The sequence below is a fragment of the Gymnoscopelus microlampas genome, assembly GCF_963454915.1.
Source record: "Gymnoscopelus microlampas genome assembly, contig: SCAFFOLD_122, whole genome shotgun sequence".
Taxonomy (NCBI): Eukaryota; Metazoa; Chordata; class Actinopteri; order Myctophiformes; family Myctophidae; genus Gymnoscopelus; species Gymnoscopelus microlampas.
Window position 1 is genome coordinate 42545 of NW_028155678.1, and position 26893 is coordinate 69437.

Genomic DNA, 26893 nt, shown 5'->3' on the forward strand with positions numbered 1-26893 from the left:
GCAAGGTGAACCACAAGGCGACAGAACCTTCTGGAATGTATGAAAGGTGCAGTGGATAGTCTGTTTTCTAACAATGCATCTTCAGGACGTTTTTGGTTGTAAAGGTGGAAGCCATTTGGTAAAAAAAAAGTAATTAACATTATACAAGAACACGTTTGATGAACCAAGCCAAAAATGTACCCAATTTCATTTGTGGTTGACAGAGAGATGTACGTACAGTAGCAGGATGAAAAACGGTAGAAACTTTAATAAGCAAAAATGGACGGACAAACGCACACAAGCAGACCAGCAATTTATTCTGTCTGGTTGGCCTACGTGCTGAAAGCTTTTCAGATATGAGTAGTAAGGCAATGAATACAAAATATAACACAATTACACGCGCATTGAACACAATTGAAGATCTCAGAGGAATAATATACTCCATCTGTCCTCAGTAAAACTGAATATCTCTACCCAACATAAATACAATTCCTGGCCAACGTTTTGCATTCAAATACAAAAAGAACTCGTCTCAAAACAATGTCACACTCTCAGGTCCAAATAACTTAAAATATAAGTGCCAAAACATGGATCAGTACACTAAGGAACAGAAAGGTTCTGATACAAAAGGTTATTTTCCAGAGGCAAAGACCAGGTCACATTGATCGCTGTTTGAACAGGGTTATAAAAGCTGAACGATGGTTCACATTAAACTGTTTCACATTAGGGAGTAAAGCCTGTGTTAGACATGGTTGCATGCGGCCGCTGTCGCGCACCAGAAATAGCAGCTCTACGAGCTCAATGACAATTAATTATTAGATGGCAAAAGGATAGTCATTTCTTTCCCCTATTCAGTAGACCTACTGAGGTCAGTTCACCCAGTAAAAAACACATTTCACGGGCAAGGAAAACAAATTGATAACATAAAGAGTGTGCATTTTTCTTATTATTGCTGCTGTAAGGGCACTCCATCCCATTGAGTGGCGTTGTGAGCTTGTACATCCGCTAGTTCGGCTTTCCGGTGCACGGTACCGCTGCAACCGAGTATAAATCAAGCATATAACAGGAAGGAGCTGCTTTGATTTTCTGGCTCAAAATGTCAGTCCTTTGAAAAATGAACATGAATTGCGGAATAATGCCACAAAAAAAAAGACAATGGGCTAACCATTTTCCTGCTTCATGGACGGCTTCAGTGGTCATATTATTTCACAAACTTAATATGCTACAACATTACCCATAATATGTTGTCGGGCAGAAACCTCCTATCTGCATATTTTAACTTTCTGTTGTTTTGTAAATTAACTCACAAGTTGACCAAACTACAGCGTCACACAAAGCATCAAAAGTAGCAGATCTACAAGCTCGAAACGCGGCGCGAAGCGACGCGTTTCGAGCTTGTAGATCTGCTACTTTTGATGCTTTTGGAATACACAAATCTTGAAAGGTGACAGTTTTGGACATGAGAGGTTTCCACCCGACAGACGACATTGGTTCCGTTAGCCTTCTGGAACATCAAAAACGTCTTTTTTTTTTAAGCACAATACAACCTGAGTTCCTGAATTTCACATAAACTCCAGTCTTAATGATAAAACAAAGCATTAACGCCGTTTCAAGTGGTTCATCGTACTGTACGTAAGTGGAGAAGCAATCAAAATATGCAAATCGATGTTATGTAAAGCAAAAATCTATCGATACTGACCCTTCGTACTATAAAAATCATACAATAATAATTTCTTTCACACACACACACACACACACACACACACACACACACACACACACACACAAAACACGCACAAAGAAAGTAGCCCTGTGGACAACAGGGCTTAACTGATCAATACTATCTTAAAACATTTTCAGTGTTTCTTTTAAACAACTGTACACACACTTCAGAAAACATCAAATTATATATTACGAATTTGCAAGTTTGTGTCCTACAGTATTGGTCTGCGGGACGGACAGAGGCACCTTCAATAGATCAGTGGTTCTCAAAGTGTGGTCCAGGGACCCCCCCCAGGGGCTTTTGAAGGGGTTACAAAAAAAATTACAGTAAGGATTCGGAACCACATGGGTGCTTGCAGGTCTAACTCTGAGAGTTATGGGGGCTTTGTGGCCTGATTTATATGGAACTGGGGGGTCCTTGAATAGGCTCAAGAAATGGTTTAAGAAATTGGGCCTCTTCCTTACTTCCTTCACAGGTTTTCCCAATGGTACTAATGAAGGCTCCGTTCCATTTAGTGTAGCACAGGGGTTCTCAAAACGTACAATTTCAAGGACCTCCATAACTCAGAGTGTACAAATGGAACCAAATACATTTGGTTCCATTTGTACACTCTCAGAGTTACACACCCGTAAGGGGCCATTTGGAACCCCCTCAAGGAAGCGTTTCCAGTGAGCCAACATGCACAGCAGACCTGACTCTGTTTGACCAGAATGGAACAGAGCCTTCATTAGTATCATTGGTAACAGCCATTACAGTAGTAAGGAAGAGGCCCAATTTCTTTACAATATGGCTGCTGTGCATAGAGCCTATATAAAAAACTTTGAGAATCACTGCAATAAGTATGAACTGGCCTGTGATCCCATATAGAGATGAAGGTTTTATCTGGAGCTGTAGTCAGGAGAGTAGAGCTTTGGACTACTCCTGGGGCAAGAGCCATGTACGGAGTGGTTGAACGAGTTCATCACTGAAGAGTTAACACCTGAAATCACATGCGAGAGGAATTAGCATATACAGTATACCGTAATGATCAGGACAAATCAATTATTGTCTGTAAAACTGGCTAACCAACACGGCAGAATTAATTATCCACTTTTAAATCTTTGGCATGTCATTCTAAGGGAACGTTTAATTTGTATTTATTAGCGTAGCAAATTCATTAAAAGATGAATGAATTCTGTATTGTGTGATATTGCACAGAACCTGGGAGTTTAATCTAAATGACACAGCGTCAACAGGAGCTTTAACTGACAGTATAATATTATTTACAAAAATCTTCAGATAAACTAATTTGGGGCGGCAGTGGCTCTGGGGTAGAGTGGCCGCTGGAGCGGCCGGACGGCAACCGCGAGGTTCCCAGTTCGATCCCGGGCTCCCCCAGAGTTGGTGTCGAAGTGTCCTTGAGCAAGACACTGAACGGTTTCCTCCGCCATCGGTGTGTGAATGTGTGTGTGTGAGAATGGCTGAATGTAATGCACATCTATGTAAAGCGCTTGGGATAAAAGCGCTATATAAATGCACCATTTACCATTTAATTTAGGTTATGGATAAAGTATTTACGGTATGAAAGCCCCGTATCAATATGAGCTCCATATCTACCTGATGGAGGTGGTGTCCTATGGATGAAGGCAGGGTGCTGGCCTTGCTCCCTTGGAGAGAAAACCGCATGGCACACTGTGTACAATAGAAAAGAAATAATCAAATATTGTATTTCAAATAAACATCCAACAGAAGATATTTGTCCATGAACAAACAATGATTCTGACAAAAACAAAAACACCCTCAGAGAATGACCGGTAGTATTGTTGGTTGGCATTATTATATTATATTGTCTGTCGGGCGTCTAAAACTGTTACTTTTCAGGATCCAAATTCAAACACAGCAAAAGTAGCAAATCCACAAGCTCAAAACTTGAGCTTCACCAATTGAGACCTGGAACGCATCTGTGTAATTTTTAGATTTGAGCTAAAAAGCATTATTTTACACTTTGGCTATTCAAAAATAGCAGATATACAAGCTCATAGCGCGGCACCGAGTGCCGCGCTACGAGCTTGTAGATCTGCTATTTTTGAAAAAAAAAGAGAAAATGTGTGCAAATTAATATATTTATATCATTTTAAAGCGAACATTTTTTAACTCAAATCTTTGCTTCTGGGGGGTCACTGGAACAAAATATTTTGAGATGGGGGTCGGCGGCCAAATACATATCATTTTGGGGGTCATTGACATGAAAAAGTTTGAGCACCACTGATATAGAAACATACGTTTTTTTCAGAATACTGTTGGGATTTAGAAGACATTTTGTAGAATCGGCTTCAGGTCTTAATAGATTCAAATATGGAGATAGGAGGCTTCTTTCTGCCTGACAGCGAGGACATAACAGAAACTCCATACGGTATAATGAATTGCCTCCTCTGGCTAGCAGATAAATTCCACCTACCGATGACGACGATGGCTGTGCCCGCCAGCAGGGCGAACAAGGTGAAGAACATCATCTGGTAGGAGTCCACGAGGCTCTGCAGGGACTGGCCCCCCCCCTCGGGGCCCACAACTGGACTGGCAGCTGTTTGGCAGTCAGAGAGAGAGAGAGAGGATTATAACGTCTTGTGAAGATCTGTTTAAAACCCATGTGAACAGATGCACTCACATCATCAAGTGTTGGCCAAATAAATGAGCCGTGATATAAACGTTTTTTGTTTCCTTTTTTGGGTTTTTTTTCTCCCTTTTTACTGACTGGGACTGAAATCTGCATGAATGGCCTACATAAAAACCCTATTAATAGTTAACCCGTTCAATCCGGGAACGCGTCTATTGGCTATTCAAAAATAGCAGATATACAAGCTCACTGAGTGCCACGTTATGAGCTTGTAAATCTGGTATTTTTGAAAAGTGGTGAAAATGTGTGAAAATCTTTGAAATATATTTTTTAACATTTAACATTTGTAAAATATTTAGGTCCAGGGACCCCCCAGTAGAAAATATCTTCGCTTTAAAAAATATATATATTCAACGAATAGCAGATCTACAAGCTTATAGCGCGGCACTCGGTGCCGCGCTATGAGCTTGTATATCTGCTATTTTTGAATAGCCAAAGAAATCTTAAAATGACAGATGCGTCCCTGGATTGAATGGGTTAATGGAATAATGGATGGCTATTGAAACAGCTGCCTTATCTGTGTGCTTTAGTTCCTTACAAAAAGACACACAGTGTTTATAAAGGAACTAAAGCAAGAGAATATGAGCCGAGTTCTTCGCCTATAATATCGGGTTTCTGTTTGCCATGTTCGCTAGAATACCTTTCCATTAAAAGCTATACGATCTGAGGCATATGATCTTGTTCTTGATCCGGTCTCAGAATAGAACCCTGACCTTGCATGGACGGAGCAGTGATCCACCATCGGCTCTTTTACACTACTAAGAGATTAGAGAATGGCTCCATATGGATTTTAATATATTATGCTTTTAAGTACTGTAGTAGAGATGTTAGTGTTTTTTTATAGTGACCTGGGATCTGTGTAAAAGACATGTCGTCTTTTAACCACTCCACAAACCAAGTTCCGAAAGGAAAATAAAGTCGTTTGAAGTTGAAGATCTAAGTGAAGCGTGTCATGCCTTGTTAACTATTTCATGGGTTCTGGATTCGTTTCCATACGCTACGACTCCCGTTTCACATGAGGTTCTTAGAACCTAATTTTGACCCTGTTCAGGAGGTGGTACCAACTCAGAACGTATACATAATCAACAAATCATTGAGTACGTCGATTTGTCTGATTGAACCACTTAAGCTGCATTTTATACTTTGTCGTAAAACAGCCGCTCACAAAGAAAATTGCGAAAGTAGGGGCTATAAGCTCTCAACGCTGCTGTTCACATCACAACACGTTGTGAGCTTGGAGATGCCGTATTTGTTTTGGCATTTGCATCTTTTGTCCTACAGCAGTGGTTTTCAACCCTTTTCATATTCAAGGTCCATTATTTATTCGGCATTTGAGCCATGGACCATTTGATGAGATTTAGACTCGCAGACCATTTGATGAGATTTAGACTCGCAGACCCAAAACTTTGAATATTTTGTTGTTTTTTCATAATATTTTGTCCACAATTCCATACTATATTGATGTTGGTACCATAGGAGAGATAACAGGCAAACATTGATCAAATTAACAATGATTTAATTAAGTAATGCAGATGTTTAACAATAATGTAACTCTTGAGAGCGTAAAATGAAACCAAATGGACCCGTAAGGGTCCATTTGGTTTCATTTTACGCTCTCAAGAGTTAAAGATCTACTGTATAAGGAAGGGTCCATTTGGTTACCTACTCTCCATCATTTAGCTGGGGACCACCTGGAACCCCCCTCAAGGACCACTGGTGGTCCCCGGACCACTGGTTGAGAACCACTGCCCTACAGCATTGGTCAGCGGGTTTCAGGGGTTCTCAAAGTGGAGTCCATTTAACGTTTTATTACGAATAGATTTTTATTTTATTATAATCGCTTGACTCCATTAGTTAGATTAACAGTTGGAAGTCCTTAACCTCGGAACTCCTTAACTTAATGGGCCACATGCGGCCCCCACATTCACTTAATGCGGCCCGCAGGTTAATATCGGAATACTGACACATCATTGATTTCAGCCGTTACAATTGCAAACATGACCCGCTTTAATTACATCCAACGTATTTGTATTCAAAGGAGTAGTTCACCCAAAAAATGACTTATTTTCTATCAATTACACACCCCATGAAGCATTGAATTCATGGAGATATTTTTGTTTTTATCGCATTCATAATAATTTGATAACCGGCAGTAATTCCCGTAGGAGACACAAAGAGTCAACTTTGTGTCTCCTACCGGATACATTAGCATCTTTATTATTATCAAATTATTGGATCAGGAATGTGACAAAACAACAAAAACTCCATGAATTCAATGCTTCATGGGGTGTGTAATTGATAGAAAATAAGTCACTTTTTGGTTGAACTACTCCTTTAAGTTCATAAAGCTAACATAAGTATAACTAAATGCACTTGAAATTACACAAAAATGTTCAGGATTCCAATTCAAAAATAGCAAAAATAGCAGATCTACAAGCTCAAAACGCGTCGCAGCGCGACTTGGCCCGACTTGGCCCGACGGCATATGCAATGTGGCCCTCTGGAGTGAGTGTGGAAATACAGTGGCCCTATCCATCATCAAAGTTGCCCACCCCACAGACGACCACCCCTCACCTTGCATGGAGGTGCTGGGGTCCACCGCGTGCGTGAGGGACACGGGGACGAGGAGGCTCTGGCCGGAGGAGGAGCTGCTTATGGAGATGTGAGCGGCAGAGGCGGCGGTGGCCCCGGCCCCCTGGGGGTCCACGGCGCTGACCGTGTACCTGGAGAAGGAGGGGAAGCCTTGGTGGGACGTCTCCTTCTCCTGGACGGTGACGCTGGGAGACGTGGACACCACCTGACATGGTCGTGGAGAAGGGGAAAAAAAAGTGGTGCGGATAATATCGACATTTTGTTCTTTCAAAAGATATTTGTGGAGGAGATACTATAATATAGGCCAGTAGTGACGTGCTGTGAGTACTTTCTTTTTATACGTGGGACCCACGTGGGGCGCTCTAATGAAACTTTGGGATCATCCAAGGAGTCTCCGAGGAGGAGAGGCCGGATGTGGATCCATGTCAAAAAATCCTTCCGGTCGGCCGCTCCAATGTTAACTCCTTGACTAAAAGCTTAATATCTCCATTTCTTTTTAACGTGGTGGAAGTGAGCCGTTTTCGATCGGCGAAAATCGCGTTAGAAAGATCGCGTTTATTATTATTGTTCCTGGCGGTAGGTCGGGACCCTCCGCCGTCTCGCACGCACGCTTTGTTGACATGCACTTCCGCGTCGGGGCTTCTACAGCACGAAACGTATCAACGTTAAGTGGATGGAAGATATGCAGGCACTGAACGTACCCCATTTTAATAAACCTCTGGCACACAATGTGTTATTTTACTTTTTTTTTTAATTAACTGTGCCTTCTGGTATTCTATTTACTTTAGAAAAAAAAAACATTTCCCAGATTGGATTGTTTTCTAAAGAATAAAAAGGTTCACGGCACTGTTGAATTTACATTTTAAAAAGGTCTGGTGTGTGTACACACGACCGTTGTGCATCACAGGAGGAGGCACGTGACAGTCTACACACCACTGTGTCCTACTCAACGTGGGGCTCAGGACCTCCAGGGAAAAGGTTTGTTAAATGATGGGAACCAAATGGACAATATTACAATATAGCGGTTCTGTAACATTAAGAGTTAAATGGAACCTAATGGACCTGTAAGAGTCCAGTTGGTTCCATTTGGTACACTCTCAGGAGTTGATCAAACAGGGGGGTCTGTGAACTAATACATATCACAATAGTTTTAACCACTTTAACCTTTTATACTTTGGGCTATTCAAAAATAGCAGATCTACAAGCTCATAGCGCGGCACCGAGTGCCGCGCTATGAGCTTGTAGATCTGCTATTTTTGAAAAATCGTGAACATTTGTGCAAATCTTTTGAATATATATATTTTTTAAAGCGAACACCAACAGCCAATGTTACAACAAGGGTGCCCACTCTTCCCGTTACCCTACACCCTCCCCCCAGACCCAACAGCAAGGGTTCACATAAACAAGAAGTTAACAGTCAAAACGTTGGTACGGTATATACCTCCATGCTGGCCAGCGTGGCGGCCGGGCCGTAGACGGTGAGCTCGGCAGAGGGGTGCAGGTTGGAGAGCAGCAGCTCCGTCTGGTCGGCGTACAGGCCCGGCTCTATGGGCAGCCGGGCCCCCACCCGCTTCCCCGAGAAGGCGCTTCCCTCCAGGCCGGCCTCCACCAGCAGGTTGGACATGGACATGCTCAGAGCGCGGCTCTGCTGGTCGCTCAGAGGCCGCAGGCTCATGGCACACGTGTAGAAGCCTGGGGAGGAAGGAACAAAGACTGTCAAGAGACTGTCTTTCACTGGTATATTTTTCACAATAAGAAGTAGAGTCTACACACTGGAAATGCTGAAAAGAATTGAAGTGTCCTTGAGCAAGACGCTGAACCCCTAATAGGCTCCATGCACAGCAGCCATTTTGGAGAAAAATGGGGCCTCTTCTGACTTCCTTCACAGGTGTTACCAATGATACTAATGAAGGCTCTGTTCCATTCTGGTCAAACAGAGTCAGGGTGCTGATATTGTGCATGTTGGCGCACTAGAAACACTAGTGGGTCTCAAAGTGTGGTCCAGGGACCCTCATGGTTCCTTGAGAGGGTGTAACTCTGAGAGTGTACAAATGGAACCAAATGGACCCTCCCGGGTCCATTTGGTTCCATTTGTACACTCTCAGAGTTATGGGGGTCCTTGAAATTAAAACGTGTGAGAACCACTGCGCTACACTAAATGGAACAGAGCCTTCATTAGTGTCATTGGTAACACCTGAGAAGGAAGCGAGGAAGGGGCCCAATTTCTGACCAATGTGGCTGCTGTGCGTAGAGCCCATTGCTCTCGATGAGCAGGTTGGGGCCTTGCATGGTTTCCTCCGCCATCGGTGTATGAATGTGTGTGTGAATGATGTATGAATGAACCATTGTAAAGCGCTTTGAGTAAGTGAGTACTTAGTAGCGCTATAAAAAAATGCAATTCATTATCATTATCTTAATTGTCATCATCTTCCTCCTATTTTTCACATTACCCATTACACATAAATGTTTATTTATTTATGACACTCACGTTAAATATTACGTTGGCGCCGTAAATGTATTTATTTATGCATGTTTACGTTAATAGATAAAGTTTCTGACAACAAACTTAGGAAAATTAGCGCACACCATTATTAACTCATCCACTGCCAGACTTATTGCTGGCCGCGTTTGCCCACTGCCAAAGATTTTTCATTGAAAAAAAAAAGTACTCAGGAGCTGAGATACAGAATTTTTAAGCTTTAAGTTAACAAGGAAGTGGATGGGAGTCTTTTCCTTCGAAAAATCATATCTCCTTGGTCTTTGGGTAAAAAAAAAAAGAAAAAACATTTTTTTTTCTTTTTTGAAAAATTAATAACTACGTTTTTTACGTCTGTGGCAGGGTTGGTAAACGGGAATAATTACGTTTATTACGTCAGTGGCAGTGGATGAGTTAAGGAGATGCTGACCACGGTAGATACAAAAGTATCAGAAGGAATTCGCACAGCTCATAGCCACGATGCAATGCGGCTTTATTTTAAAAGATAACAACCAACGTTTTCTTTCGACACTATAGTGTTCCTCGGGGTTTGACCAGAATGAGTACAGAGATCACATTAACTTGTTGCTTTCCAAAATATCCCCTCTGGTGCTATACGACACAGCAGCATTCCTTTTTAGCGGTAATTCCGTACCGCGATGACAGCGGAGCTACCAGAGGTGTCACCAAAAAGACACCTCTGGTATTACTTGGAAGCAGATTACACAGTCAAATAATTATTATTATTACGCTGATAGAATAAATCATGTCTGACAATAGAAACAGAAATGATGAAGTGATTTCCTATAATTGCTTTTTTTCCCCCCTCATCCCGCGGTGACAAGCGGCCATATCAACAAATCAGGCGTGAGAGAAAGAGACTGCCAGAGAGACGGCGAATAAATACTGACAATGTGGGCACTAAGTGTATTAACCCATTAATACCTGGAACGCATCTGTGTCACTTTCGATTTCTTTGGCTATTCAAAAATAGCAGATCTACAAGCTCATAGCGCGGCACCGAGTGCCGCGCTACGAGCTTGTAGATCTGCTATTTTTGAAAAATCGTGAAAAAATATTTTTTATATTTTTTTCAAAAAACTGTTAGGATTACGATTTTTTTTAAAGAATCGCCTCAGGTCTTCATGGGTTAAAAAAAAGAAAAATCCAACGGGACTGTGGTGTACAGTACATGGGGGAAACCCTGGTTATTTCACAGTCACAGCCTCCCCATTACGTTCTCCGTGGGGATTCAAGGGAATTGTTAATGCCCCCTGGAGGCCTTCCTTCAGAGATAAGCTAACAACTGAATTGAAGCCCCCAACTCCCAAACACAATTACACTAGTGCTATCAGGCCAGAGGGAGAACGCCCCCCCCTCCTCCCCTCCCACCCCCCCCCCAACGTTCAATACATCAGCCGGACACCTAGCGTTTAATAGCTCGTTGCTATATTCATTCCGCGAGCGAGTTCCAGGTATTGATTAGAACCCGGCTGGTAAACAAACAATTTCGTTGTGGCCACCGATGCTGAGCGTGCGCAACAACAACAACTACAAAAAAAACGCTCTGCTGGGCCGAGGCACGACTTTTAAGAAATGGGTCTTTTACTTTGTAAAAGTGAAGACTTTTAATGTGTAAGTTAATGATGTGAAGAGTAAAAAGTCCATCAGTACGGACAGGTTGGCAGAGGAGGAACTGCACTCCTCTGCAAGGATACGATAATGCGGTCGTTTCCCAAAACTTTTAAAAAACACTAAAACCGGAAAAGTGTCTCTCAAACTTTTTCATGTCAAGGGAACCCCCAAAATGATATGTATTTGGCCGTGGCAAAACGATTCAAAATTATTCAAACTATTTTCAAATACATTTCAAAAATAGCAGATCTACAAGCTCATAGCGCGGCACACGGTATACTCCTTAAGTATAGTACTTGAGTACATGTACTTTACACCACTGCTAAATAGGCTCTATGCACAGCAGCCATATTTGGAATGAATTGGGCCCCTTCCTTACTTCCTTCACAGGTGTTACCAATGATACTAATTAAGGCTCTGTTCCATTTAGTGTGTCTTATTTTCAACGACCCCCCATAACTCTGAGAGTGTACAAATGGAACCAAATTTGTACACTCTCAGAGTTACACACCCACCATAAGGGGCCATTTGGGAACCAAAATGGAGTGTTTCTAGTGAGCCAACATGCACAATATCAGCACCCTGACCAGAATGGAACAGAGCCTTCATTAGTATCATTGGTAACACCTGTGAAGGAAGTAAGAAGAGGCCCAATTTCTTTCCAATATGGCTGCTGTGCATAGAGCCTATTGCAAATTTGTACATTTTTAAAGTAAGTCTGTGTGTGTGTGTGTGTGTGTGTGTGTGTGTGTGTGTGTGTGTGTGTGTGTGTGTGTGTGTGTGTGTGTGTGTGTGTTGGGAGCAGTCTCACCAGAGGCGGGGTCAAAGCCGGTGTGTGTGCTGAACACGTGGTGGGTGCTGAAGTCGATGGCATCGCTGGTGAAGCTGAGGTGACAGCTGATGGAGGTTTCAGGGTGCAGCAGGGCGATGGCGTCCGTCTGGAGCGAGGAGCACGCTCCTGCAGGGGGGCGCCATGAGGTCACAGACACACAAAAACAAACAAACAAACAGTTGGCTCTCTGGTGCCTCGTCATCCCCTTCAGCAGCATGTCAGCACGGTGCTCCGTTTGGTTGAAACTAGAACGTTCTGATAAATAAATCCTAACGGTTTTCTGGGAAACTTGTGTCGCTATATATATCAGTGGTTCTCAAACTTTTTTCAAGTCAAGGACCACCCAAAATTATACGTATTTGGCCGCAGACCCTCATCTGAAAGTATTTTGTTCCAGGGACCTCCAGAAGCGAAGATTTGAGTTTAAAATGTTCGCTTAAAAAAAAAGATATATATATATATTCAAATATTTGCAAAAAATCGCAAAGTCTCAAACATTTTCATGTCAAAAACCCACAAACTGATATCTATTATTTGGCCTTGGACCCCCCCCCAATCTGAAAAGATTTTGTGCCAGTGACCACCATAAGATTTGTTTTGAAAATGATTCAAAATTGTTTACAATTCTTCCAAAGATTTTTTTAAAAGTGATTCAAAAATAGCAGATGGATCTACAAGCTCTATCTGCTAGCTTCCCCCGGGAGCCCACTTTGAGAACCACTGCTTTAACTGGCCTGCTGATTAAAAACAGAATTAGGTTTCTTAACGAAAACACCATTTAAAAAAGATGCTTAATTCGCTCACCGCCGAGAACAGGGGGGGCTTTAATTGACTTGTTGATTAACCCATTAAGCTCTGGAGCGCATCTATGTCACTTTTTCATTTGAGCTAAAAAGCATTATTTTACACTTTGGCTATTCAAAAATAGCAGATATACAAGCTCATAGCTTGTATATCTGTGCTTCTGGGGGTCCCTGGAACAAAACATTTTGAGATGGGGGTCGGCGGTCACATACATATCATTTTGGGGGTCCTTGACATGAAAAAGTTTGAGCACCACTGATATAGAAACATACGTTTTTTCAGAATACTGTTGGGATATTTAGAAGACATTTGTAGAATTGGCTTCAGGTCTTAATGGGTTAAAACAGAAATGGAGTGGAGTTACCTATGAGGTTGGTTCCTCGTTCTCTGGTGGTGATGAGGACCTTGGTCTCCCTGTCGTTCCTGATGGGCGTGGCTTGAGCCATGACGGCCGTCCTGGACGCGGCCTCCACCACGACCTGCATCGAGCCACCACCACCACAACAAAAAAGCCAATAAATTGCAGGAATGAAGGGGTTTGGCGTTGTTTACTTTTTCATGAGCTGTATTGACACAGACGTCACCAGGAATGGCGTGTGTGTGGTGTGTGCCTAATTAGCTTCACTGGTCCCTGGTCAGAGCTTTGTCTTCATCAATCACATGGAAATGTCTAAGCCGCCAGGAGGACCATTAACCCATTAAAACCCGGGAACGCATCTGTGTAACCACTTTAACCATTATTTTTCATACTTTGGCTATTCAAAAATGACAGATATACAAGCTCGTAGCGCGTGCCGTGCTATGAGCTTGTAGATCTGATATTTTTTGAAAAACTATAAAATATATATTTTTAAGCAAACATTATTAACTTAAATATTTGCTTCTGGGGGGGGGGGTCCCCTGCCTGGAATAACATATTTTGAGATGGGGGTCCGTGGCCAAATACATATCATTTTGGGGGTCCTTGACAGTTTGAGAACCACCGATTATAGAAACATAAATAAAAAAAAGAAAATGGATTTAGAAGACATTTGTAGAATCCCCAGAAGCAATACCATTTGAGTTACAAATGTTCACTTAAAAAAAAATATATTCAAAGATTTGCACAAAATTTCTACGATTTTTCCAAAAAATAGCAGATCTACAAGCTCATAGCGCGGCACTCGGTGCCGCGCTATGAGCTTGTATATCTGCTATTTTTTGAATAGCAAAAATGACACAGACGCGTTCCCGGTCTTAATGGGTTAAGGACAAAAAGGGAGATGTAGTTGATACGGTATTGCTCCTCCATCTACCAATGTCTCACATAATAGCCACTTTTGCACTGTTGGCATATAAAGCCCGATTTATACTTTGTCGTGCGGACGGTATTGGGCGCATGGGAAATAGCCGATCTACAAGCTCACGACGCGTCGCATCTGCGACGCGTTGCGAGCTTGTAGATCGGCTATTTTCGGCGTGTGACACACGGTGGTACGACGGAAGCACAAACTAGACGTTAAGGCTGTGATGCACGTTATTGGTTTAGATAGAAACCTTATCTGCTCATCGCAGACCCTCACCCATTCTCCTGCTACTAATTGGAACGATTTGTATACAAACCGCCTGCATAATATATTGAAGCCTGGAAGCACTGGAAGGAAGGAGAGCGCATTAACCCATTAAAACCGGGGGAAAAGCATCTGTGTGTAATTTTTATTTATTTATTTGGCTATACAAAAATATCAGATATACAAGCTTCTAGCGTGCACTACGAGCTTGTAGATCTGCTATTTTAGAGAAAAAAATAATCTTGAAAATGTGTGCAAATCTTTGAAAAAATATATTCAAAGATTTGCACACATTTTCAAGATTTCTTTTTCTCTAAAATTATATAAATTATATATTTTTTTCAAAGCGATTTTTTTTAACTCACATCTTTGCTTCTGGGGGAAAAAAACCTCACGTTGCTATAATCAGTTCTCAAACTTTTTCATGACAAGGACCCCCAGAATGCTATGTAATTTGGGCGTGGACCCCCCATCTCAAAATATGTTGTCCCAGGGACCCCCCAGAAGCAAAGATTTGAGTTAAAAGATTTTTCGGTAAAAAAAATATAAATAGATTATATATATTCAGATTGAAGATTTGCACACATTTTCACGATTAAAAAAAATAAATAGCAGATCTACAAGCTCGTAGCGCGGCACTCGGTGCCGCGCTATGAGCTTGTAGATCTGCTATTTTTGAATAGCCCAAAGAAATCTTAAAAATGACACACAGACGCGTTTCCCGGTCTTAATGGGTTAAGTGCACAGTGACATTCTCAGAGAGAGAGAGAGAGAGCTAATTAATCCTCTCCTCTACTCTCTCTCTCTATCTGAGTGGAGAATCTCTCCTCCCATTCCCAGCAGAGCATTGGAGGGGAAATATCACACACACATAGTCAGACATAATCATTATACTGATAGAACGCCATCCCGGTGCGGGTGATGATGGATAGGCCACCGTTATCTGGAATGCTGTAAAGTTCTCAGGTTCTCTGATATATATATACCTGGGGAACGATGATGCACCCGACCGCCACATGATATCCACACCCCACGAGAGAGAGAGAAGGTGCAGTCAGTGGTGTAAAGTAACTAAGTACATGTACTCAAGTACTGTACTTATGTACTATTTTGAGGTATTTTTTTTACTTTACTGGAGTATTTCCAATTTTCAGTGCTTTTACTTCTACTCCACTACATCTCAGGGGCAAATATTGTACTTTTACTCCACTACAATTATTTGACAACTTTAGTTACTTTGCAATTATCAATGATTATATTATAAAACGTACATTAACCACTTTAGCCCTATATACATAGCCTATTTGAAAATAGCCGATCTACAAGCTCACAACGCGTTGAGGACTTGTAGATCTGCTATTTTCAAACATTTTAGTAGTTTTACTTTTGGTACTTTAAGTACATTTTGATACCAATACTTTTGTATTAGTAAAAGTAGTAAATGTCTGGAATTCAAAATTTGCTAATTTTGAATTCCAGACATATTTTACCTCTGGGGCGGAAACTGCCAATGCTTTGTCAATGCAAATGCATGGATTCATGGTCTTGCAATGTTTTGACCATGAATCCACGCATTTGCATTGACAAAGCACCGCCCCAGAGGTAAAATAAAAGTGCAGCGTGACCGTGCCCTAACAGAGTATTTCTACATTGCAGTATTGATACTTTTTACTTTTTTAAGTAAAACATTTGAGTTCTTTTCCCACCACTGGCTGCAGTGCAGAGCCGTCGAGAGAGAGTGATGCTGTTTGCATTATTATGACTGTAGCCAACCCGTTTCATGTTGTAGCTCATTCATCAGGGACATGACTAGAATAAATACCCAGGTATGTATGTGCTACCTCGGTGGGCACGTCAACATCTCAGAGGCACACCGTTATTCATATCCATGCAAGATAGACTCTATAAACACGTTGCCACTCTACAAACATTATTAACTAATACTTAAGTTTAACCATTTATAAGCCCCGTTTCATCAAAAATAGCGGATCTACGTCTGTGAGCTTGTAGATCGGTTAGTTACAATATTTTTTATTTGTGAAAACAAAATTATAATGATATGATACCCCAAATAGGGGTGCCAGGTTGAAAGTGTTAAAAAAATATATATACATATATATATTTTTTTTTGGGGTATAGAATTTGCCTCTGTATTGGGGAATTAACCCATTGAGACCTGAAGCCGATTCTACATGTCTCCTAAATCTCAACAGTTTTCTGAAAAACGTATGTTTCTATATCAGTGGTGCTCAAACTTTTTCATGTCAAGGACCCCCAAAATTATATGCATTTGGCCGCGGACCCCCATCAAAATATTTTGTTCCAGAGACCCCCAGAAGAAGCAAAGATTTGAGTTTAAAATGTTCGCTTTAAAAGTATTTATATTCAAAGATTTTTCAAAAATATCAGATCTACAAGCTCATAGCGCGGCACTCGGTGCCGCGCTATGAGCTTGTAGATCTGCTATTTTTGAATAGCCAAAGTGTAAAATAATGCTTTTTAGCTCAAATCTAAAAATGACACATTTCCAGCTCTCAATGGGTTAACTGGGGACTATACAAAACATTCATTACATTTTGTATAGTAGTTGGACATGGTGGTCGTCACAAAATCTCAAGAAACACCCTCGACTCAATCAATGCGTCAGACGCATTGAGAGCTTGTAGATCGGCTCATTTCGCTGCGCAACATGCTTTTCATAGAGGACATGCTGGCAGAGGACAGAGGATAGATATTAACGTACCTCTCTGTAGGTCCTCAGGACGCCAGCTATTTCGTAGAACACGGTGACCGTTCCGGCGTCTCTGGCCACGGCCGCGCCGCTCTTGGGGTCCACCTGGAGCACGGTGCTGGCTGAGGAGCTCCATGCACCAGGGACACCTGGATGGATGAATGGGGGAACAGGACGGATCATTAACTCTGCTTTTGCAAGGTTTGCTTGTGTTGTTTTTTTTTTTCTCCCCCCCAATGCCTCATTACCTCCCATCAATGACACGCTTACTGTAACTAAAGTTAAGGGGATTTCTTCCCTGAGGAAAATGGGAACACTAACATTCACAACACAGGATATTACCTGGTTTCCTAAAGCAACATTAATCAGCCTTTTAACACTATAACCTGCCCGAGTTATTTCAGATTTTTTGCAGTTGTCTGCCAGTGATTTTTCATTGAAATTAAAAAAGTACTCAGGAGCCGAGATACAGAATTTTTAAGTTTTAAGTTAACAAGGAAGTGGATAGGAGTCTAGATCTTCGAAAAATCATATCTCCTTGGTCTTTGGGTCAAATATATATATATATTTTTTTGTAAAAACGTATATGTATATGCGTTATTGGCAGGCAAGTGATGGATTCTAAAGAACGCATATATGCGTTATTGGCAGAAAATGAGTTAATCAACCTTCGATAAAAACATTTTTTTTTAAATGGTATTTCTCTTGTAGTTTATTTTCCTATTGAGTATAAACGTGTCAATGTGCAGCTTATTGTGGTTATTTTATAACATAGTCGAATATTCTAATATCAAAACCACTATTCAACGCTGTACATCAAAGTCGATTATTCACTGATTTTTATAATTATTTTATTAAGCCGTGGCAACAAATCTACAGCAGACATGCAGCTGTGAGCTCTGGTGTTGGTAGTTCTAATCCATTCGTGGTTGCTTGTTGTCAAATCATTTCATACAGTACGTGACGTTGTGCCGTCACTCAATGTAGGTGGGGCGCTGAAACGGCAGCACTCATGCTCGAAAGAAAAAAAGCTGAAAAAAGCATGGCTCTACGCTGACAGCAGTGTGTAAATACTTACTATTGGTGAGTTTATTACTGGAGCTTGTTTAGCAAGTTAAGCCTCTGGGCTCTACGCTCAATGCTGACAACAGTGTGTAAATACTTTACTTTACTTACTGTTGGCGAGTTTATTACTGTAGTTTAGCAAGTTAGATTGGAGACGTGTCCAAAGGTAGCTCCTTTTGCCGATTATATCCACAGTTTGGTAGGACACTCTTTACATTAGCTTTCGCGGTGATGTCATGTTTCTTATTCAACTTTATCTTATGCTTATCCAACAAAGGTGCTGTTAGAGCATGTCATCATAACGCATCTTAGCCTTGTAACGACCGAAGGATGGACATTACTGTTGTTGTTGTTGAACATAGACAGGATAGTTATTCCAAGCTAAATAAACTGAATGAATGATAACACTACGTGCTTGCTCCGTCGTTTTGAGGAGCGCTGGTTTCAGTTCATTGAACCTCCTCTGTGTGTTGGCTGGCGAGACGCTCCTAGCGAGACATATATACTTCACCCCGCAACGGTATTGCGCACCGAGAACAGCTGACGTACAAGCTCACGACGCGTCGCGGACGCGACCGCTGTGAGCTTGGAGGTCTGCTATTCCACGGCCGCTCTCTGCGCGCAACACCTTCGCACGGCGGAGCATAAATTAGGTTTGAGGGGATACAGCTGCGCGCGATCAAGCAGGCTCTGATGCCGTGATCATAGAGCGTTCCCTTTGCGACAGAGAGGTGGGGTTATAAACCGAGGTATATATATTTCAAAAGGCAGAGATCACAGTAAACATCCATCCTAAACCACCTTCTTCCACACTGGGAGGAAAACAGCATCTGAAGGTTTGATAGGATGCATTTTTACACGTGAGGCTGTGACCACTTTTACATTGCATCTAATGAGCGGTTCTTTTGGGCCCGGCCTGCGCACGCATACTGGTTCTTATCAGTGTGACGTTGTCTGGAAATGCGTCTATTACCATTAACACATTGGCTGCCAGCTTTTTCAATTTTTCCCTACAGTAGGCTGCCAGACTTTTTCAATGAGAAAAAAAAAGCACTTAAGAGCCGAGATACAGAAATTTTAAGTTATAAGGAAGTGTCTGGGAGCAAAACTCTTCGGAAAATCATATCTCCTTGGTCTTTGGGTTTAAAAAAAAAAAAAAAAAAAAAAAAAAATATATATATTTTGAAAAATGTTTTTTTTTGAAAGAACGCAGATCTGCGTCAATGGCAGCCAACGGGCTTTTGCGAGTGCCGCGCTATGAGCTTGTAGATCTGCTATTTTTGAAAAATCTTGACATTTTTTATTTTTTTATTTTTTTCAAAAAACATTTTTAAGAATCGCCTCAGGTCTTAACTCATTGAGTGCCATTCACGCGTTTCACGTGTTTTACCGCTATGGTGCAACGTGCCAATCAAGTGTTTCACGTGTTTTTGAAAAAATAGTTTAAAAAAAAAAAGTCTTCTTTTTTTGGGGAAAAAAGTATTCAGAACCCAAGATATCATTATCTGGAGATTTGCAGCTCCATCCACTCCTTGTTTAACTTATAACTGAAAAAAGGCTGTATCTCGCTTCCTAAGTACATTTTTTAAACTTTTTTTCTTACAAAAAAAAAAAGAAAAATCGCACTGGCCAGAAATAGCCAGAAATAATTCTGGCACTCAGTGAGTTAATGGGTTAATAAATCTTCTCTTCTGGGGGTCGCCGTTACAAAACATTTACAGATGGGGGTCCGCGGCCAAATACATATCATTCTGGGGGTCCTTGACACCGAAAAGGTTTGAGAAACACCGCTCTAGTGGTCCCCGGTCGGGCCCAGGTTCGGGAAAACACAATTTTAACAAGAAGTTGGGATTCCTGTGTCTCACCTTCTGGGCCGATGACGTGGGCGCTGAAGCAGACCACGTCGCCCACCACCAGCCTCTGGGCGTCCTCTGGGTAGATGGCGTGCTGGACGGGCAGCGGGAGGTAGTCCGCCACGCCCGCCTGCTCGGGGTCCCACACCGCCAGGAGCGTGAGGCCCACGTTGACCGTCCTCACCGTCACCGTGTCGTTGCCGGGACCCCTGCCCACCTGCACCAGGTCATCCCTGGTATAGGACCGAACACAACACAACACAACCACTTAGAACAAGGGTTCACCAACTGTTCAGGCCGGGACCACTCCCCCCAAAATAATCATATTTGAACTGGTTCAAATTTGATTATTTTGGCGCAACACTGTCATACGACTGTACAACTGTAGGACTAAAATAGTTGACTCAGACCAATCTATTTAGCTGATTTTAAATAATTAATTACGAGACAAGAACCATTGTCCTGATTTTTAACCACTTGACACATTCCCTTCCATTGACGTAGATCTACGTCATTTCAAATCCAACCGTTGACCGCCATTGACGTTGTTCTAGGTCAATAAAAAAAGAACATCATGTTTTTAGTGATTACGCTAGAGGGCGTTACAAATATTCGCTTTAAAAATATATATATATTCAATGATTTGCACACATTTTCTCGATTTTTCAAAAATAGCTGATCTACAAGCTCATAGCGCGGCGCCGCGCTATGAGCTTGTAGATCTGCTATTTTTGAATAGCCAAAGTTTAAAATCATGCCTTTTAGCTCAAATCAAAAAAATGACACAGATGCGTTCCAGGTCTTAATTGGTTAAGCGCCGTTTTATACTTCGTCATAGGACAGTGTCGCACCGAAATAGCCAATCTTATAGATTGGCTATTTTGGAAAGGTATGGAACATATATATCGAGAAATACTGTAGGTTGGAAAGGTTGAAAGTGGTTGTGTGGGTCATTGTTGTTGTCATTATATACAGTATGCCACTGTTATTGTTGTATTTGTCACTGTATATCTCCTCATCATTTCCTGATCACCTTCCTACAGTACCTTTTATCTACAGCTATCTACAAGTCAGCACTGAGACCTAATTAACTCGACTGCTTTCTCCTTCGTTAGGGAGGATTTCCAGGATCCCGTATAAGTCCCTCATACCCCCCCCACGCCATTAGCCAGCCCTTCACCAGCTTCATTTGGATACTTTCCCACCCTCAAATTATCTGTCAGCATCTGGACGAGGAGGTAATGGAATCCATTTGAGGGAGTCCCCTCATCAGAGCCGCATTCATTTAACTCACTCAGGTGGAAACGACTCCATCTGAGACGATGAGGATAAATGAAGTACATTCTGCACTTTGGGGGGGGGGGGGGGTCTTTTTTGCATAGTTTTTTTGTATCAGATGGTCTGCACTAACTGTCTGACACACCAGGCACTCCCACTATTGCAGTTGTACCGAAACACCTAGTTATATATAACAATAGTTATAAATATATATAAAAAATACACACAAACACATTCATGTGGTAAGGAATTGTATGCCGTATCATGGCCGTGGTTAACTCAAGATGTCTTTTTTACTGATGCATAACTTACCCGGGTCACTGTCTTCACTCACACACACACCACATAACATGCATTCAAATCAAAAGGCAAAAACCCTATCTGAAAAGTGAAACTACTTCCCATGTATGCTTTGGTCTACAGAACCTGACTGAATTCATTGTGTTTGGCCCAGCCCATTTTACTATTGCAGAGCTAAAATTGCCCGTGTATTGCCATTGTGTCTCTGAATATATCAGGAAGTTACATTTGATCCTTTTTATAATTAGTAAATTCAAGATCAAATTTGAGAAAAGCTTTTCGCAAGCCATTTGCCATTTAACTTGCATTTAGCCATATCACCAGGGGACTATCTATGGTCCACTAAATACACTGAACATTTCAATGGTTGGATGTGCCAGAAATGTCCTCAATTAAAACAAAGAAAGAACTGAAGTAATTGTTTTTGGACCCAGGACGATTAAAAGTTAATGCTCAGTCTCCGTCTGTAATGTTAAAAAACCACGACCCAAGACAGAAACCTTGGTATTAGTCATGGACTCAGACCTGAATTTCAACCACCAAATTAAGACGATTACAAATTCACCCTATTATCACCTTGAGGAATACAATCAAGAAATAAAGGACTTATTTCTCAGAAGGATTTGGGAAAGCATGTCCATGCATTCATCTCTTCAGTAGACTTGACTCACGGATTAAGGCAAAAATAAAATCTCACGACTGAAACGTTTCGTCAGGCCATGTCCCAATATCTGATTCGTGAAACGCCATGAAAGGATTTTATGAGGTATCTGAGACCATTATGGTTTTATTTAACCAATTAAGACCTGAGGCGATTCTTAAAAATGGTTTCTAAATCCTAAAAGTTTTTTGAAAAAAAAAATCGAAAAAATGTTTAAGATTTTTCAAAAATAGCAGATCTACAAGCTCATAGCGCGGCACTCGGTGCCGCACTATGAGCTTGTATATCTGATATTTGTGAATAGCCAAAGAAATTTAAAGTGACACAGATGCATTCCAGGTCTTAATGTTTTAAGATGCCTCGGACACAGGTATTCTATTGCTAGTATGACCAGTGACCACTTCAAATACTTCGATGTTAACCCATTAAGTCCGGGAATGCAGCACGTGTGTCATTCCTTTTCTATGGCTATTCAAAAATATATAGAACATGTATAGTTTTTAATGCAAACATTTGTAACTCAAATCTTAACTTCTGGAAGTCCCTGGAACAAAACATTTTACAAATGTTTGCTTTAAAAAAAAATATATATATTCAAAGATTTGCATTTTGCACACATTTTCACGATAAAAAAAAAATAGCAGATCTACAAGCTCATAGCGTGGCACTCGGTGCCGCGCTATGAGCTTGTAGATCTGCTATTTTTTAATAGCCAAATAAATCTAAAATGACAGAGAATCGCTCCCGGTCTTAATGGACTAACAGGGTTGTGTGAGCTTGTAGATCGGCTATTTTCGGCGTGCTTCCATAGAGGACGTGCTGTGCTGCCTTGTATGGAAGTGACTGATAACTTCAATCCATGCTTGACTACTGTAACAATTTCTTTACAGGTCTCTCCGAAACAAAACAAAAAAAAACGATCAGACAGACAGACAGCTGCTGATCTGCTGGAGCCCTCTTCAGTAAGATGAAAGAAGGTGGATCATATCACTGGAAGCTCTCAGATCTTTACACTGGCTACCTGTCTGTCAAAGAATTGTTGGTTTATTAAAGCATTGAATGTTTTTTTTTTATGTTGCGATACATCATGAACTAAATCCAGACCTCTCAGGTTGTCAGACAGGTCAGCTTTATGTCAAAACTAATGGAGAAATGTGTGGAGAAAGCAGCGTTTAGGTTTTATATATACTGTACCACATAGCTGGAACAAACCCCCAGAAAAGTGAAGGTCTGCTGCTATAACTCAGTTCTTTTGAAATCAAAGTTGAGAGACCGTTCTGTTTGCTTGCCTTCTATTGCGTTGTTTGATTCTTGTGCTGCGCTTGTACTGTAATGCATTTCAACTTAGTCATATTTTCTATTCTCTTGATTCTTTAATGCAATGATGAATAGTCATTGATAATTGTTTTCAAATGCACTTTTATAATGCTTCCTCTCACCGTAAATCACTTTGAATAGCTTTGTTGTTGAGATGTGTGCTAATTGCCTTATCAATGAAGCAGTTAGTTTGCTAGCCCCCCCCCCATATTGCATATCGTCGGTGTCCAGTCGGGACCAGCTAACTCCATTTTCAGCTTCTTTTTTTTTCATAAATCAATGCTATTGAACCCCCTTTACATCTGTGTAAAGTTTTTTTTTATAATAACCTATGAAAAGTATTAAAAAGCGCCTCTGACGAAAACTCCCAACTCCATTGGATCCTCAAACTGTCCGTCAAAAACAAACAACTCCCCCCTCCTCTCATGCTCTCCACTGCTGCAAATATTGCAATTGTCAAATATAAATACTACAGATTTAAAAAAACGTAATTCAGACTTTTTTTTACCAACTGTCAGATATAAATTTGGACAGTTTTCACTGTGTAATTTCAGCGTTAAACCAATATGCAGGATGTGACTGAATATCACTCATGTCAGACTGCATTCACGCTTTACCCTCCACCTTTAGCAGAGACTTTAAGTGAACAGTCACTTGCTCTCGGCTCTGGTCACCGTTTTGCGGGGCGTTTTCACCAACCCAGTGACTGGAAGGTTTAGGCAACACACAACACACAACAGTGTAATAATAAAATGTTGATGGATAGGTAAATGCAACTGTGGTTGTTATTGTTAGTGCAGTAGGCTACAGATTTGATAGGCTACAGATTCTATTATTCGTGAATGTATTTTTTTTATTGATATGCCATTTATTTATTGTTGGTGTGCCATGATTGCTTTTGTTAAATACATTTAGTATTGAGTATTGAGGCAGAATTCTTTGTTGTACTCAACTGTAGAAGAACAACAGTGGTAACAGTTAGATCCATGGATGTTTCCAATGCATGTTAAAATAAAAGTTGTTTAAGTACAGTATTCAGCTTGATCTATACTTAGTATATGAGGATGGCGCACACCATAAATAGCTGATCTCCAAGCTCACAATGCGTTGTGATGTGTTGTGAGCTTTGAGATTCATTGTCAGCTGTTCTTATCAATGATGGACAAAACCTCCTAACTCCACTCAATGATGGACAAAACCTCCTAACTCCACTCGAGCTGGATTTGGGTAAAGTGGTGATAATATAATGACACATGCAAGTATCTGATAATATATAAAGTCACAATACCAAGTTTGATGAGGCAGTATTGCTTTGTTTTAAAAATATAAGGTTTTCTTCATTTTCTGAAAAATGTATATTTTGTTTTTCATTTCCTGAACAATTACCATTTTGGAGTTAGCTGGTTCTGGCCGGACAGCAGAGATATTATTGTATATTGTTGTTTGTCTTTAAAGGTAGGGCAAGTGTCTTTAAAGGTAGGGCAAGTGCTTTTCTTTGGTTAAAATAAGTGTTAAATAGCTCTATATTCCGATAGCACTCATTGCTATAGTGTTTGTTCAGTAACAGGAGTCTCCATCTCTCTCCAGCTCTTTATTAAACAGGAAATGCTTTTTCAGGTCAGGATAGCAAATCTATCCAAATCAGGAGAGAGAAATCAGACAGGATACAGATTAAACAAGTGAAATTGGAAGTGATGACGCAAATAAACAAGCAGACAAAATTGGAACTGGAACACTATAAAAATGAAGCTGATAAATGGGTACTCTCTCCTGATTGGCTGAAATTGTGTCACCTACCTGAACACTTATTTTCTGTTCACTAAAAAGCTGGAGAGACAGAGAGACCCCTGTTACTGAACAAACACTCTATAACAATGATTACTATCAGAATAATAGAGCATTTAACCTTTTAACAAAAACATTTTGTTTTAACCAAAGAATATCACTTACCCTACCTTTTAATCTCTCGATGAATTGAATACACAGGACCTTAACCCATCGCGTGCCAATCGGGTAGATCTACGCAAACCTAAATAACAGCGCAGCGTGCCAGTCGCGTAGATCTACGCGAACCTATATAATTGCGCAGCGTGCCAGTCGCGTAGATCTACGCGAAGTGGTCTTTTTTGTTTTTTTTCTCTCGCAGTGACACATTTCATTGTAGCACACCCGGGAACGGAAATGAATGTCAATCGAAGATTTTAGTTCCCATCCGCCGCCGCTCTAAAGCTTCCGCTGAATCGCCATTATCTCCGCTGAACGCTGTTTAAAATGTTTTTTAGAAACTGCGACTACTGCAAAATGGAATGTCGCCGATTGAAATTTTCTTCTCTGGGCCACTCACACAACTACCCTGTGTGTCGACAAACAGTTGAACGCGCCATCATAAGGTATTTAGCGAGGTCTGTGGCGAGGTGAAAAAAGCAAAAAAACAACAATAAACCGCTGGCAGTGGTGAGTACATTATGATATTAAACTCTGGCATGGAATGTGTTAATGCAAACAAGCCCCGAGGGCTTACCTGGGTCATCCTTTTAGCAGTCTTTTGTATAAATCTGTGCTTTTGCACACCGTTTGCAAACTGCTAGGGGACTCATTTGTATAGGGCTTCAGTTCAGATATGGTCAGGAGAAAGCTACATAAACAAGCTGGCCTTGGTGCTATAAATACGGTACAGCTCAACAGCAGGATAATAGCTCTGCGGCTTTTACTTTAGAACAACAGTAAGCAAACTGTAAAACTAAATGTCAGGATTCTGGACGGCGGTTTTAACTCATTTGAACCCCTAAAACAATGTCCCCAAAGGAACCGGGTTCCCTGCCGCCTTTGTTTTAAACGCACTAAATGAAAACGTCCAAAGCTGCTACAGTTTGATTATATATGTTTTATAATCATGATAAAATAACAATCTATCCCTATTTTGGGCATGTCATCATAGGCGAAAATATTTCAGATCCCATGGATTAACCCATAAGCATCTGTGTCATTTTTAGATTTGACCTAAAAAGCTTTATTTTACACTTTGGCTATTCAAAAATAGCAGATCTACAAGCTCGTAGCGCGGCACCGAGTGCCGCGCTACGAGCTTGTAGATCTGCTATTTTTTGAGAATCGTGAAAATGTGTGCAAATCTTTGAATATATATATTTTGAAAGCAAACATTTATAACTCAAATCTTTGCTTCTGGGGGTCCCTGGAACAACATATTTTGAGATGGGCGTCCGCGGCCAAATACATATACATTTTGGGGTCCTTGACATGAAAAAGATTGAGAACCACTGACATAGTAACATAAGTTTTTTCAAAAAACAGTTCAAAACATTGAAAATGAATTACTAGTCACTTCCTATATATCGCCTATCGAGTGGAAACCTCACATGTCCAAAACTGTTATTTTTCAGGATTCAAATTCCAAAATAGCAAAGGTAGCGGATCTACAAGCTC

At 41.0% G+C, this 26893-nt stretch overlaps 1 protein-coding gene across 1 annotated transcript in view; it reads right to left on the reverse strand.

Annotated features, from left to right (window-relative positions):
* Positions 1-2380: 2380 nt before the first annotated feature.
* LOC311041326 (nuclear pore membrane glycoprotein 210-like) overlaps positions 2381-26893 on the reverse strand; it is a gene marked incomplete at its 5' end in the record, with an annotated part of 39917 nt that continues 15404 nt past the window's right edge. The window contains 9 exons of the mRNA XM_084086229.1: positions 2381-2681; positions 3299-3373; positions 4140-4262; positions 6930-7152; positions 8389-8639; positions 11870-12016; positions 13059-13173; positions 16988-17124; positions 19906-20126. Of these exons, the coding sequence (XP_083942355.1) occupies positions 2581-2681; positions 3299-3373; positions 4140-4262; positions 6930-7152; positions 8389-8639; positions 11870-12016; positions 13059-13173; positions 16988-17124; positions 19906-20126 (1393 nt within the window). The 3' untranslated portion in view covers positions 2381-2580. The remainder of the gene's footprint in view (positions 2682-3298; positions 3374-4139; positions 4263-6929; positions 7153-8388; positions 8640-11869; positions 12017-13058; positions 13174-16987; positions 17125-19905; positions 20127-26893) is intronic.